Consider the following 14,755-nt stretch of genomic DNA (forward strand, 5'->3'; position numbering starts at 1 on the left):
AAACACACAACACAGCTGACACAGGCAAACACACAACACAGCTGACACAGGCAAACACACAACACAGCTGACACAGGCAAACACACAACACAGCTGACACAGGCAAACACACAACACAGCTGACACAGGCAAACACACAACACAGCTGACACAGGCAAACACACAACACAGCTGACACAGGCAAACACACAACACAGCTGACACAGGCAAACACACAACACAGCTGACACAGGCAAACACACAACACAGCTGACACAGGCAAACACACAACACAGCTGACACAGGCAAACACACAACACAGCTGACACAGGCAAACACACAACACAGCTGACACAGGCAAACACACAACACAGCTGACACAGGCAAACACACAACACAGCTGACACAGGCAAACACACAACACAGCTGACACAGGCAAACACACAACACATCTGACACAGGCAAACACACAACACAGCTGACACAGGTAAACACACAACACAGCTGACACAGGTAAACACACAACACAGCTGACACAGGCAAACACACGAGCTAGAAGAGTTTTTGTTTTGTTGTTTTAAAAGACCATCAAGCGGTATCTCTGGTCGTAATCAGTCCTTCACTGACCAATCAGCGTTCATTAGCAGAATGCTAGCGTGTTATGGGCAACAACAACTCAACCTGTAAGAAATCGAAAGGACATAAGTACTCGTTCATTCAACTTTCGACCTATAACCCATGTTGAACTTGCAAAACCTACAATCAAATCTGAGATTTCTCAACGGCAATCGGGTGAAAGAGACAAATTTAGCCGTCTAGCCCCATAGACTCCCATTCATTCTGCACTCATGGCCGATCGCCCCCAGTGGAGCTCTGGTGGAACTACAACCAACATTCGGTACAATAGGACTCAATAGGGAGTGGCCAGGCTCTCCGTAGACGGGCTCTGGGTCCTACTACCGGTGCAAACGCAACTAGGAAAACGTTCCTATTGGAACCGTTAGCTCTCGGGGAACCACCCTGGTGGCTCGTTCCTATAACTACCCCGTGCGAAAGCCGCTTTTGACTACGGGAGACTTTAAAGCGTTATAAGCCAACCAGCCACGAGGATGATCACAACATCACGATCTTTGATTTAAAGCAAAAATACGAGGACTGTGAACTGACCAGCTTTAGTGAGGGAACGAACTACAATCCAGAGAAGCGTTGCAAACAGCATAATCGAATTAAAAAGCACTGAGAAACGAAACTGCTTGAACACCTGCATGTACTCGCGTCGGGCCACGTTACGCGAGTCTCCCAGCGCCCGTACGGTCACCGCCGCGATCTCCCGGTAGTGCCGGTCCACGTCGCGGTCCAGCTTCTCGATCAGCAGGTTCAGGAGCTGCAAGGTCCCGTACAACACCTTGAAGTTGCTGTCGTCCAGAAGCCGGCGTAAGAACTGGACGAACTCGTCCACGCTGGCGGAGGAGACCTGCTGCAGATCCAGCTCCGCCACCAGGCTCTTCAGCTGCTCCACGCCACGCGTCCGGCTCTGGAAGTTCTGCTGGTCCAGGAGCTGCTCGTGTAACTCCTGAGGGATCAGTCCATAAATCATCATGGAGTCCAGACGGAGCCGACGCACGGGAATCTGTCATGTTGAGGAGGGATGCGAAGCCATCGCAGCGACACAGACCTGAAGAGGAGATTCACAGATTTAGATCACAGCAGCTTCACTGTGACGAACAGAATCTATAGGCACGTTTCCATTACAGATTAAGCAAAACTTTTGCGATTTTTTTTAAATGTCGACAAAAAACTATTGCTAAATGACGGCATTTCCATTAACCGACTTAAACTTCATTTTTTCCTCTCGCGATCAGTAAAATCATTCCAAAAACCATGGCAACGGACTCTGGTAGGTTTATGTACTATATCCCAGCAGCCACTGCACTGGCCATTAGGCCATCCTTAAAAATATTCTTGTTTGCCGTAACCCGACCGACCCTGTCAATTTAGTACCGACCCAATTATTTATTTATTTCCCCTTTTAGTCCGACCGACTTGCCGGTTGTAAACTTGCGTTAAGACCGACCAATTTTTTTTTAACTCTTCAAACAACTAATACAAATGCAATAAAATAATATTAGTTATTAAGTATTGTGAATATAAATTGCTTAGACATACATACAAACATAAGCTACGTTCTTTCTTTTAAATAAAAACTCGTGGCGCGTCATTATGTTTACACCAGGTTTACGCATGTCACACTACGGCCTGCAGGCTAAGATCGCTCCGTTTCATTCACTGTCAATGGTTCGCGCTTGGTAATGATGGCTGCGGCTTTACTCTAAAGATTATTTCATTTTTATATGTTGTTGAATATGGTTTATTAAAAAATAAACATGTGAAAGCGTGTTATATAGGCTACATGTCATGTTTTAGTCAGTAATGACGACGCTACTGCAACACGCATCGCCGCAGATGAGAAGCTAAGCATCAACGTGCTATCGCAAATCAAAGTGAAAGTAAGTCGTAGACGCTTAACACACGATCATCTTCATTAAATGTAAAGAAACGAAATGATCTTACCAGGGCTGTTTCCGCTTTCTCTTATTGCGGGCTTTGATTCAGAAATTTTAGCTGTTGACCAATAAAATAATAACTGTTGCTTTCGGTGCACTGCATTAAATCTGCATATAGCGGGAATTGAAGATCGGTTATATCCGCAAAAAAACAACAACACACATCTATGTAACCAGGTGTAAATAATTGAATCGTTTTGATTAATCAGATTGCAATCCGATCTGAGAAAACGCAAAGTGGCCTGGTGTAAACAGCCCCTAGACATCGGTGAAAAATGTTCTCTCAAGACCCCCCCGACCCCGATTTTTTTTTATTATTAAAAAAATATACTTTTTTATATTATTTTTTATATATATAAAAAAATAAAGACCTACCTACCGACCCTTTTTTTCTTTTTTTTGCTGTTACTGCAAACCAAAATATTTTTAAGGATGGCCTTATTATTAATGGAACATATTAGGGCTGCACGATTATGACAAAAATCATAATTGGCGATTATTCCCTTGAAATTGTAATTGCGATTATTAATTACGATTATCACAATTTACATTGAAAAAAAAAAAATATATATATATATATTAGGCATATTATTATACGTTTACTTAAAAATTGTGAACACACACACTGTCCCCCTTTACTTAACATACACATAAATTGTAAGAATATGACTAATAGTAAAGACTACTAATAAATAAACATTAGGCCTATGCTAAAGCTATTAAATGGCAGTCCCAAACTAGCTTTTGTTAATACAATGTTGGTATGAGCCACCACAGTCATTTAAAATATAAAAAATAACACAAAGTGAAAATAAAGTGGCATTTTGGGGTTAATATTGAAACGACAGTTACCAAGGTGAAAACACAATATTAACAAGAACTGTTAATGAAACATGGAAACTTTTCCTGGTGAATAGAATTAAAATCATACCTGCATGCAAATCCTTCTCAGCTAACACTACGTACCAGTAACGTGATTTATTGGTATTTTACTTTTATTTCGTGACTTACTAATTTACAACGTAACAACGTTGCATGCTTGTAGTTTCCTTTGCACTTTATACACAGCGCGTGCAACTGAAGAGAGTGCGCTACGAGCACAGGATAACGGCTGACAGGACAAGAACGTCCGTTTTTCTGAAGTGAAAGACTTTTTATTTCAGCGTACACATACATCACTGCCTGGTAGTTCCTATTATGCGGGGTTTTCTGAAGTAGTTGTGATTCGCCTCTCATAACATGCTCTAAATGCACGCAGAGTGGATTTTTTTTTTGTTTTTGTAAGCGCGGTTTTGAACGATTACGTAATCGTGGCATCCATAATCGTAATCGCGATTAGAAATTCGATTAATTGTGCAGCCCTAGCACATATGAGGAGTTTCTGGGTGATTCGCCCTCAGTTCTGCTTCCAGGTCTTGATTGTGGCATTTATTTGAGGTTTAGAATCCATTATTCCTGTAATTCTTTTGTCTTTTATGAATTTAATGAAGAACTCTGTCTCGTATTCTGTCCAAACACACCGCGTCATTACGTCAGGTGACTGTAAATGCGCAAAAACTGTTTCCATTGCAGTTTTGCCAAATATTTCTTTTTCGAATTGCCTGAAAAACCCCGTCATGCGACCGTAAAAATTTTTTTGCGATAAATGGGAGTTTTTGTGAAATTGACGTGTTTCCATTGGGCGTATTTTCAATTCGCAATTTCAATTTGCGCAATTTGAAGGGTAATGGAAACACAGCTTATGATGCAAACTTCATCAGACGTGAACACATTAGTCCCCGCCCACTTTTTCTATTTTTTTAAAAGAAGTCTTTGTTAAAGGAGCTGTATGTAAGAAATCTATTTCAATTAATCATAAAATTGCCCTGATGTGTCACTAGACATTAAGAAATCATGTTCATTTCAAATACTTATATCACTGACAACAGTTGTATGGCTAGGATATTGTCATTTAAAAAGTGGACTTGCAGCCCTCAACTGATGTTGATGTTGTCATTTTGTGTTTTGGCCTGACGCGCCTCCCTCCACCTATCGACCAATCACGAAGTCAGTAGTGTTTCGGGATCCGGGTTGCCAGCTTTGCTCTAACCTAACGTACCCTAACTCTAGTCGGATAAAAATGTCTAACGTTACTAAATCAAAAAGACCTCGTTATAATTCAGAAATTCGTTGTGACAAAGTCCGAAATAAAACCAGAATTTGTATAGGAGATGCTTTTGAAAGATGGAGACGGCTGAAAACGGAGAAGAATTTGAACACAGACGCAACGTTGCTAATTTTCTCCTAGACAGGAAAGATTCATCTATGCTTGGCTAACTTGTACTGGATGTCAATGGACATTTCATATATTCATGACAGTCGAACAAAGTTATGCGTGTTCAAGCAACGTAACGTTAGCTCACATGGACGTATGCATTTGCAATGCATTATAGGAGCCCGTTTCTCTGTCATTATGCTGAGACGCTGATGAAAACATTAGCACGACCATTATGGCAATTTGAAACGTAATTGAGACAAGCCTAACTTTACCTCAGAAAAAAATATTCGTCATTCGTTCTTCATGTATATCGTGGACTAAGTTACACATGCTGCAAGTTGACCTGTATGACCATTGCTAATGTAATTTAGTTACTCTAACAATATTTTCTGATGGGACTGAAAACAACCCTGTGATAGCCATTAGTGATATTGAATTTGTCCCGTGTTATAATTTCTGTGGCAAATGTTTATTCTGTTTTTAGCCTATAATATGACAAAAACTTTAACACTTGTAAATCAAGGTTTTTTTTTTCGTATTGAAAATTAAGGAAGTATTATTTTGTTGTTTAAGTCTATATGTTTTTTTGTTTTCTTTTACTATTATCCTTTTTTTTTTCTCAGATTTTTTTTGAATTGTAATTGTATTTATATGTTCAAAATAAAGAAATCAAATCAAATTAAATATCAAATCAAAAACGCTTATCTCTTCAGCTATTATGGCCCCAGCACCTCAACAATTAGTAATTTTTTAAAATAAGTAATTACTCATCAAAATATCTCTCATAAAGCATAAACACAATTGACAGAAAAAAAAAACTTACTGTGTACGTCTCGTCATCACTTGCCATTGTAAGCTCATTGAAGCAGCCTACGTTTCTGCTGAATCCTGCAGCTTATCTGGCAACCTCGAGTCAGGGGGGAGGGGGAGGGGATACACGGCTCTACAGTATTTTTAAAGTGATTGCAGTACCAGTTTTGTCCACAATCCTACATACGGTACCTTTAAAGTCCCCCTGTGGTGTAAATCCAGCTTGTAATGTTGATTATGTGTCTATGTGGTGTTTTTAATCTGCTTTAAGACAAAGCATGTGTAAGTTCATAAGTCGACAGCATTGCTGAGTATTTCCTGCTTAAAACTGCAGTGAACCAAAGACAGTCTCAAACACACGCTTTGAAATCGCTGGTGTTTCTGACGTCACAAACTACCTTGTAACCAATCAGATCAACGTGTGATCGCCAACCAGTGGATCTCTGAGTGAGTGAGGGAGTGGAGGCGGGGCTCATTTGCATATTCATAGAACCGCGCATACTAAATGAGGCAAGGGTGTAGAGTTACAAATATTACTTGAAAGAACTACAATCCCATTTAGCAATAAAATCACAATCGAATTAAAAACAATTGCAAAAAATATGCAAAAATCAGCTTAATCGAATTAAAAAAAATTGAGAAACATAAAATTGCTCATATATAGATATATAAACAATATATTTTAAGTTTATTGCAAAATATGCATATAGCCTTGTATTTTGAGAGCGTAGAGAGAGCGACTCGATTATGTCATTCACAGTGTTTCACAGGAGTGGGCGGAGCTTTAATTGTGGCAACTCTCTGATTGGTGGGTTTACTGTACAGCATCATGGGTAATGTAGTTTTAAATTTTCGCGATTATTTTAAAACCAAGTTGAAATAATGTGGGTTTTAAGGATTCAACAGAGGCAAACACCATCGATTAACATCCTCGTAGCTCACAGTAGATTTATCAATTATCATAAAAAAATCATTTATTTATTATCATAAAAATAATTTATTATCATAAAAAAATCGATTTCCCTATGGAGAAAATGAATGGAGTTTTAACTTCCGGAACAGACTGTTGTGCTTTATATTCTGCTGAATTTTCTGAATGGTCAAAACTCAAGTTTTTTAAATGTTTTAAAAAGTTTTTCCTTGGTTATGTGAGCGTTAGATAAGCATTATGGTAATGTTTTCTCTATTCCATAAAGTATTATAGGAACGTTACTTCTGAATCTCATCTCTAAGTAGTAACATTTAAAAAACATCTTTAACTAAATTGTTTCAAGAAATATGTTACAGTAATGATGTATAAATCACATTTTTGAGCTAGCTAGCGTATTGAGAACAGTATTAAACACCAGATAACTCTGATTGATCGCTCTGTTACTTCAGGTGAACCTCTGAGGGAAATGATGACCTGAGGTCAGAGGTCAGAGGTCAGTGTTGAGCTGTTAAAATAGACACCAGCTGCTGTAAAACATCTCAACTCTTCCAGCTAAAGCTCACAGGAATGACGGATCTTCATGTGAATATTCGGAATGACTCGGAATCATTCGGAAGGAAAACCACTTGTGGCTCTTCTGCGGTATTTACTCGTTTATTCCCTCAACATTCGCCATCTGACATCACATACTCAGAGTAATAACGAGACACTGAGGTGATTCTACAGTATTAATTATTCTCATTCATCTTATTGGACGTTTGTTTGGTAGATTCGCTAGATGCTGTTTTTTAACAAAATCGGCAACACATAAAATAATTAATTAATAACATACCTTATAAAACCCTGGTACAATTTACAACATCGAACAATATTAAAATGCCTCAAGTGTTTATGTGTTTTAGTTCAAATCAAACCTGTTATTGCAGATCTAAATGACTCCCGTGCCGATTCGGTTTGATTCTCGATGTGACTCAGTCTGATTCGCTGAATCTGCTCTCTCTGGCCTGAATTTGTCTGATTTGGGTCTGATTTTCGTTGTTTTTCTGTCGGATTCTGATTTTCTCGCTGCTTCCATCACAACACACGACCAAAATGGCGCTGATGTCACAACCAGCCGCTGCCATGGCGACGCGCCCTCTGACCCCACACTGGATGGTTGGCGCGGTGCACTGTGGGAGGTGTAGTTCGTGACAGGCAGCAGCGCTTCCACATCAACACACATATTATAAAAATTATTTAAGATCTGTCGGTGCAAGTTATTTTGAGTTAAAACAGATCAAACATGTATTTTAGTCTGGGACTAGGTTTAAGCCTTGTCTGTGGAACTGGGGGATAAGTTTCAAACTTTTACTCCACATTTTGCAGTTTTTCTGCTGCAAAAAATAAATAAATAATAAAAGGCATAATTTCTGCACACAAATCCAGCAGTAACTGAGAAACCAGATAATCAAAAATTGGGCTTGAAAAACATCAGCATTTTTGTTTGCCCGAGTATGGCATTAATGTACTAAAATAACTTAAACTCTTTTGTAGTTTTATTTATTTTAGTAAATTTTTGCCATACTTTGTTTACCATTTATACCATAAAAAAGAAAGATATGTAGACTTAAAGTAACACTGGAATGCAGCAGTATTAGAGTGGATGTTTGTCTCTAGGATGGCTTATAACTGTCTGAGTATTTGTGTTAGTGTATAATATATGAGCGTACAGTAAGAGCGGTGTATGAGCATACAGTAAGAGCGGTGTATGGGCGTACAGTAAGAGCGGTGTATGAGCGTACAGTAAGAGCGGTGTATGAGCGTACAGTAAGAGCGGTGTATGAGCATACAGTAAGAGCGGTGTATGGGTGTACAGTAAGAGCGGTGTATGAGCATACAGTAAGAGCGGTGTATGAGCATACAGTAAGAGCGGTGTACGGGCGTACAGTAAGAGCGGTGTACGAGCATACAGTAAGAGCGGTGTATGAGCATACAGTAAGAGCGGTGTATGAGCATACAGTAAGAGCGGTGTATGAGCATACAGTAAGAGCGGTGTATGAGCATACAGTAAGAGCGGTGTATGAGCGTACAGTAAGAGCGGTGTATGAGCGTACAGTAAGAGCGGTGTACGAGCGTACAGTAAGAGCGGTGTACGAGCGTACAGTAAGAGCGGTGTACGGGCGTACAGTAAGAGCGGTGTACGGGCGTACAGTAAGAGCGGTGTACGGGCGTACAGTAAGAGCGGTGTACGGGCGTACAGTAAGAGCGGTGTACGGGCGTACAGTAAGAGCGGTGTAGGGGCGTACAGTAAGAGCGGTGTATGGGCGTACAGTAAGAGCGGTGTATGGGCGTACAGTAAGAGCTGTGTATGGGCGTACAGTAAGAGCGGTGTATGGGCGTACAGTAAGAGCGGTGTATGAGCATACAGTAAGAGCGGTGTATGAGCATACAGTAAGAGCGGTGTATGAGCGTACAGTAAGAGCGCTGTATGAGCGTACAGTAAGAGCGGTGTATGGGCGTACAGTAAGAGCGGTGTATGAGCGTACAGTAAGAGCGGTGTATGAGCGTACAGTAAGAGCGCTGTATGAGCATACAGTAAGAGCGGTGTATGAGCATACAGTAAGAGCGGTGTATGAGCATACAGTAAGAGCGGTGTATGAGCATACAGTAAGAGCGCTGTATGAGCATACAGTAAGAGCGCTGTATGAGCATACAGTAAGAGCGCTGTATGAGCGTACAGTAAGAGCGCTGTATGAGCGTACAGTAAGAGCGCTGTATGAGCGTACAGTAAGAGCGGTGTATGAGCGTACAGTAAGAGCGGTGTATGAGCGTACAGTAAGAGCGGTGTATGAGCATACAGTAAGAGCGGTGTATGAGCGTACAGTAAGAGCGGTGTATGAGCATACAGTAAGAGCGGTGTATGGGCGTACAGTAAGAGCGGTGTATGGGCGTACAGTAAGAGCTGTGTACAGTAAGAGCGGTGTATGAGCATACAGTAAGAGCGGTGTATGGGCGTATAGTAAGAGTGGTGTATGAGCGTACAGTAAGAGCGGTGTATGAGCGTACAGTAAGAGCGGTGTATGAGCATACAGTAAGAGCGGTGTATGGGCGTACAGTAAGAGATGTGTACAGTAAGAGCGGTGTATGAGCATACAGTAAGAGCGGTGTATGGGCGTACAGTAAGAGCGGTGTATGAGCATACAGTAAGAGCGGTGTATGAGCATACAGTAAGAGCGGTGTATGAGCGTACAGTAAGAGCTGTGTATGGGCGTACAGTAAGAGCGGTGTATGAGCATACAGTAAGAGCGGTGTATGGGCGTACAGTAAGAGCGGTGTATGAGCATACAGTAAGAGCGGTGTATGAGCGTACAGTAAGAGCGGTGTATGAGCGTACAGTAAGAGCGGTGTATGGGCGTACAGTAAGAGCGGTGTATGAGCATACAGTAAGAGCGGTGTATGAGCGTACAGTAAGAGCGGTGTACGGGCGTACAGTAAGAGCGGTGTATGAGCGTACAGTAAGAGCGGTGTATGGGCGTACAGTAAGAGTGGTGTATGGGCGTACAGTAAGAGCGGTGTAAGGTGTACAGTAAGAGCGGTGTATGAGCGTACAGTAAGAGCGGTGTATGAGTGTACAGTAAGAGCGGTGTATGGGCGTACAGTAAGAGCGGTGTATGAGCGTACAGTAAGAGCGGTGTATGGGCGTACAGTAAGATCGGTGTATGGGCGTACAGTAAGAGCGGTGTATGGGCGTACAGTAAGAGCGGTGTATGGGCGTACAGTAAGAGCGGTGTATGAGCGTACAGTAAGAGTGGTGTATGGTGTACAGTAAGAGCAGTGTATGAGCATACAGTAAGAGCGGTGTATGAGCGTACAGTAAGAGCGGTGTATGAGCGTACAGTAAGAGCTGTGTATGAGCGTACAGTAAGAGTGGTGTATGAGCATACAGTAAGAGCGGTGTATGAGCGTACAGTAAGAGCGGTGTATGAGCGTACAGTAAGAGCTGTGTATGAGCGTACAGTAAGAGTGGTGTATGGACGTACAGTAAGAGCGGTGTATGGGCGTACAGTAAGAGCGGTGTATGGTGTACAGTAAGAGCGGTGTATGAGCGTACAGTAAGAGCTGTGTATGAGCGTACAGTAAGAGTGGTGTATGGACGTACAGTAAGAGCGGCGTATGGGCGTACAGTAAGAGCAGTGTATGAGTGTACAGTAAGAGCGGTGTATGGGCGTACAGTAAGAGCTGTGTATGAGCGTACAGTAAGAGCGGTGTACAGTAAGATCGGTGTATGGGCGTACAGTCAAGTCAAGTCAAGTCAAGTTTATTTATATAGCGCTTTTCACAACACAGGTTGTATCAAAGCAGCTTCACAGTAATAAATTAGAACAATACATCAATGTTTGTTTCTAGTGGAACGTCTACGTTCGGTAATGCTGATCAATAGTATCGTTGATTGATTAATTCAATTAAATATCCCCAAATATCCCCAACTGAGCAAGCCAAAGGCAACAGTGGCAAGGAACCGAAAAACTCCATCAGGTGACCTAATGGAGAAAAAAAAAAACCTTGGGAGAACCCGGGCTCAGTCGGGGGCCAGTTCTCCTCTGGCGTTTATGAACTAGAGGTCGGATTTAACTGTAGGATTCAGCGGTACAGTAAGAGCGGTGTATGAGCGTACAGTAAGAGCTGTGTATGAGCGTACAGTAAGAGTGGTGTATGGGTGTACAGTAAGAGCGGTGTATGGTGTACAGAAAGAGCGGTGTATGGTGTACAGTAAGAGCGGTGTATGGGCGTACAGTAAGAGCGGTGTATGGGTGTACAGTAAGAGCGGTGTATGGTGTACAGTAAGAGCGGTGTATGAGCGTACAGTAAGAGCGGTGTATGAGCGTACAGTAAGAGCGGTGTATGGGCGTACAGTAAGAGCGGTGTATGGGCGTACAGTAAGAGCTGTGTATGAGTGTACAGTAAGAGCGGTGTATGGGCGTACAGTAAGAGCGGTGTATGGGCGTACAGTAAGAGCGGTGTATGGGCGTACAGTAAGAGCGGTGTATGGGCGTACAGTAAGAGCGGTGTATGGGCGTACAGTAAGAGCTGTGTATGAGTGTACAGTAAGAGCGGTGTATGGGCGTACAGTAAGAGCGGTGTATGGGCGTACAGTAAGAGCGATGTATGGGCGTACAGTAAGAGCGGTGTATGGGCGTACAGTAAGAGCGGTGTATGGGCGTACAGTAAGAGCGGTGTATGAGCGTACAGTAAGAGCGGTGTATGGGCGTACAGTAAGAGCGGTGTACAGTAAGAGCGGTGTATGAGCGTACAGTAAGAGCGGTGTATGAGCGTATAGTAAGAGCGGTGTATGGGCATACAGTAAGAGCGGTGTACAGTAAGAGCGGTGTATGGGCGTACAGTAAGAGCGGTGTACAGTAAGAGTGGTGTATGGGCGTACAGTAAGAGCGGTGTATGGGCGTACAGTAAGAGCGATGTATGAGCGTACAGTAAGGGCGGTGTATGGGCGTACAGTAAGAGCGGTGTATGAGCATACAGTAAGAGCGGTGTATGAGCGTACAGTAAGAGCGGTGTATGGGCGTACAGTAAGAGCGGTGTATGAGCATACAGTAAGAGCGGTGTATGAGCGTACAGTAAGAGCGGTGTACGGGCGTACAGTAAGAGCGGTGTATGAGCGTACAGTAAGAGCGGTGTATGGGCGTACAGTAAGAGTGGTGTATGGGCGTACAGTAAGAGCGGTGTAAGGTGTACAGTAAGAGCGGTGTATGAGCGTACAGTAAGAGCGGTGTATGAGTGTACAGTAAGAGCGGTGTATGGGCGTACAGTAAGAGCGGTGTATGAGCGTACAGTAAGAGCGGTGTATGAGCGTACAGTAAGAGCGGTGTATGGGCGTACAGTAAGAGCGGTGTATGGGCGTACAGTAAGAGCGGTGTATGGGCGTACAGTAAGAGCGGTGTATGAGCGTACAGTAAGAGTGGTGTATGGTGTACAGTAAGAGCAGTGTATGAGCATACAGTAAGAGCGGTGTATGAGCGTACAGTAAGAGCGGTGTATGAGCGTACAGTAAGAGCTGTGTATGAGCGTACAGTAAGAGTGGTGTATGAGCGTACAGTAAGAGCGGTGTATGAGCGTACAGTAAGAGCGGTGTATGAGCGTACAGTAAGAGCTGTGTATGAGCGTACAGTAAGAGCGGTGTATGAGCGTACAGTAAGAGCGGTGTATGAGCATACAGTAAGAGCGGTGTATGAGCATACAGTAAGAGCGGTGTATGAGCATACAGTAAGAGCGCTGTATGAGCGTACAGTAAGAGCGCTGTATGAGCGTACAGTAAGAGCGCTGTATGAGCGTACAGTAAGAGCGGTGTATGAGCGTACAGTAAGAGCGGTGTATGAGCGTACAGTAAGAGCGGTGTATGAGCATACAGTAAGAGCGGTGTATGAGCGTACAGTAAGAGCGGTGTATGAGCATACAGTAAGAGCGGTGTATGGGCGTACAGTAAGAGCGGTGTATGGGCGTACAGTAAGAGCTGTGTACAGTAAGAGCGGTGTATGAGCATACAGTAAGAGCGGTGTATGGGCGTATAGTAAGAGCGGTGTATGAGCATACAGTAAGAGCGGTGTATGGGCGTACAGTAAGAGATGTGTACAGTAAGAGCGGTGTATGAGCATACAGTAAGAGCGGTGTATGGGCGTACAGTAAGAGCGGTGTATGAGCATACAGTAAGAGCGGTGTATGAGCATACAGTAAGAGCGGTGTATGAGCGTACAGTAAGAGCTGTGTATGGGCGTACAGTAAGAGCGGTGTATGAGCATACAGTAAGAGCGGTGTATGGGCGTACAGTAAGAGCGGTGTATGAGCATACAGTAAGAGCGGTGTATGAGCGTACAGTAAGAGCGGTGTATGAGCGTACAGTAAGAGCGGTGTATGGGCGTACAGTAAGAGCGGTGTATGAGCATACAGTAAGAGCGGTGTATGAGCGTACAGTAAGAGCGGTGTACGGGCGTACAGTAAGAGCGGTGTATGAGCGTACAGTAAGAGCGGTGTATGGGCGTACAGTAAGAGTGGTGTATGGGCGTACAGTAAGAGCGGTGTAAGGTGTACAGTAAGAGCGGTGTATGAGCGTACAGTAAGAGCGGTGTATGAGTGTACAGTAAGAGCGGTGTATGGGCGTACAGTAAGAGCGGTGTATGAGCGTACAGTAAGAGCGGTGTATGGGCGTACAGTAAGATCGGTGTATGGGCGTACAGTAAGAGCGGTGTATGGGCGTACAGTAAGAGCGGTGTATGGGCGTACAGTAAGAGCGGTGTATGAGCGTACAGTAAGAGTGGTGTATGGTGTACAGTAAGAGCAGTGTATGAGCATACAGTAAGAGCGGTGTATGAGCGTACAGTAAGAGCGGTGTATGAGCGTACAGTAAGAGCTGTGTATGAGCGTACAGTAAGAGTGGTGTATGAGCATACAGTAAGAGCGGTGTATGAGCGTACAGTAAGAGCGGTGTATGAGCGTACAGTAAGAGCTGTGTATGAGCGTACAGTAAGAGTGGTGTATGGACGTACAGTAAGAGCGGTGTATGGGCGTACAGTAAGAGCGGTGTATGGTGTACAGTAAGAGCGGTGTATGAGCGTACAGTAAGAGCTGTGTATGAGCGTACAGTAAGAGTGGTGTATGGACGTACAGTAAGAGCGGCGTATGGGCGTACAGTAAGAGCAGTGTATGAGTGTACAGTAAGAGCGGTGTATGGGCGTACAGTAAGAGCTGTGTATGAGCGTACAGTAAGAGCGGTGTACAGTAAGATCGGTGTATGGGCGTACAGTAAGAGCGGTGTATGAGCGTACAGTAAGAGCTGTGTATGAGCGTACAGTAAGAGTGGTGTATGGGTGTACAGTAAGAGCGGTGTATGGTGTACAGAAAGAGCGGTGTATGGTGTACAGTAAGAGCGGTGTATGGGCGTACAGTAAGAGCGGTGTATGGGTGTACAGTAAGAGCGGTGTATGGTGTACAGTAAGAGCGGTGTATGAGCGTACAGTAAGAGCGGTGTATGAGCGTACAGTAAGAGCGGTGTATGGGCGTACAGTAAGAGCGGTGTATGGGCGTACAGTAAGAGCTGTGTATGAGTGTACAGTAAGAGCGGTGTATGGGCGTACAGTAAGAGCGGTGTATGGGCGTACAGTAAGAGCGGTGTATGGGCGTACAGTAAGAGCGGTGTATGGGCGTACAGTAAGAGCGGTGTATGGG

At 43.5% G+C, this 14,755-nt stretch overlaps 2 protein-coding genes across 3 annotated transcripts in view; one reads left to right on the plus strand and one right to left on the minus strand.

Moving 5' to 3' along the window:
- Positions 1-7,615, minus strand: part of togaram1 (TOG array regulator of axonemal microtubules 1) — a 31,384-nt gene extending 23,769 nt beyond the window's left edge. Inside the window, exons 1-2 of the mRNA XM_081347411.1 lie at positions 7,456-7,615; positions 1,241-1,654 (exon numbers count right to left, since the gene is read on the minus strand). Of these exons, the coding sequence (XP_081203537.1) occupies positions 1,241-1,579 (339 nt within the window). The 5' untranslated portion in view covers positions 1,580-1,654; positions 7,456-7,615. The remainder of the gene's footprint in view (positions 1-1,240; positions 1,655-7,455) is intronic.
- The window catches only part of klhl28 (kelch like family member 28), a 34,601-nt gene continuing 21,838 nt past the window's right edge, over positions 1,993-14,755 (plus strand). The window contains exons 1-2 of one of the 2 annotated variants that reach the window (XM_081347412.1): positions 1,993-2,486; positions 6,991-7,183. In XM_081347412.1, the coding sequence (XP_081203538.1) occupies positions 7,109-7,183 (75 nt within the window). In that variant the 5' untranslated portion in view covers positions 1,993-2,486; positions 6,991-7,108. Of the gene's footprint in view, positions 2,487-6,990; positions 7,256-14,755 lie in introns of those variants that run through there. The other variant, XM_081347414.1, reaches the window with a different exon arrangement.

Source organism: Scardinius erythrophthalmus, assembly GCF_964197995.2.
Source record: "Scardinius erythrophthalmus genome assembly, chromosome: 19".
NCBI lineage: Eukaryota > Metazoa > Chordata > Actinopteri > Cypriniformes > Leuciscidae > Scardinius > Scardinius erythrophthalmus.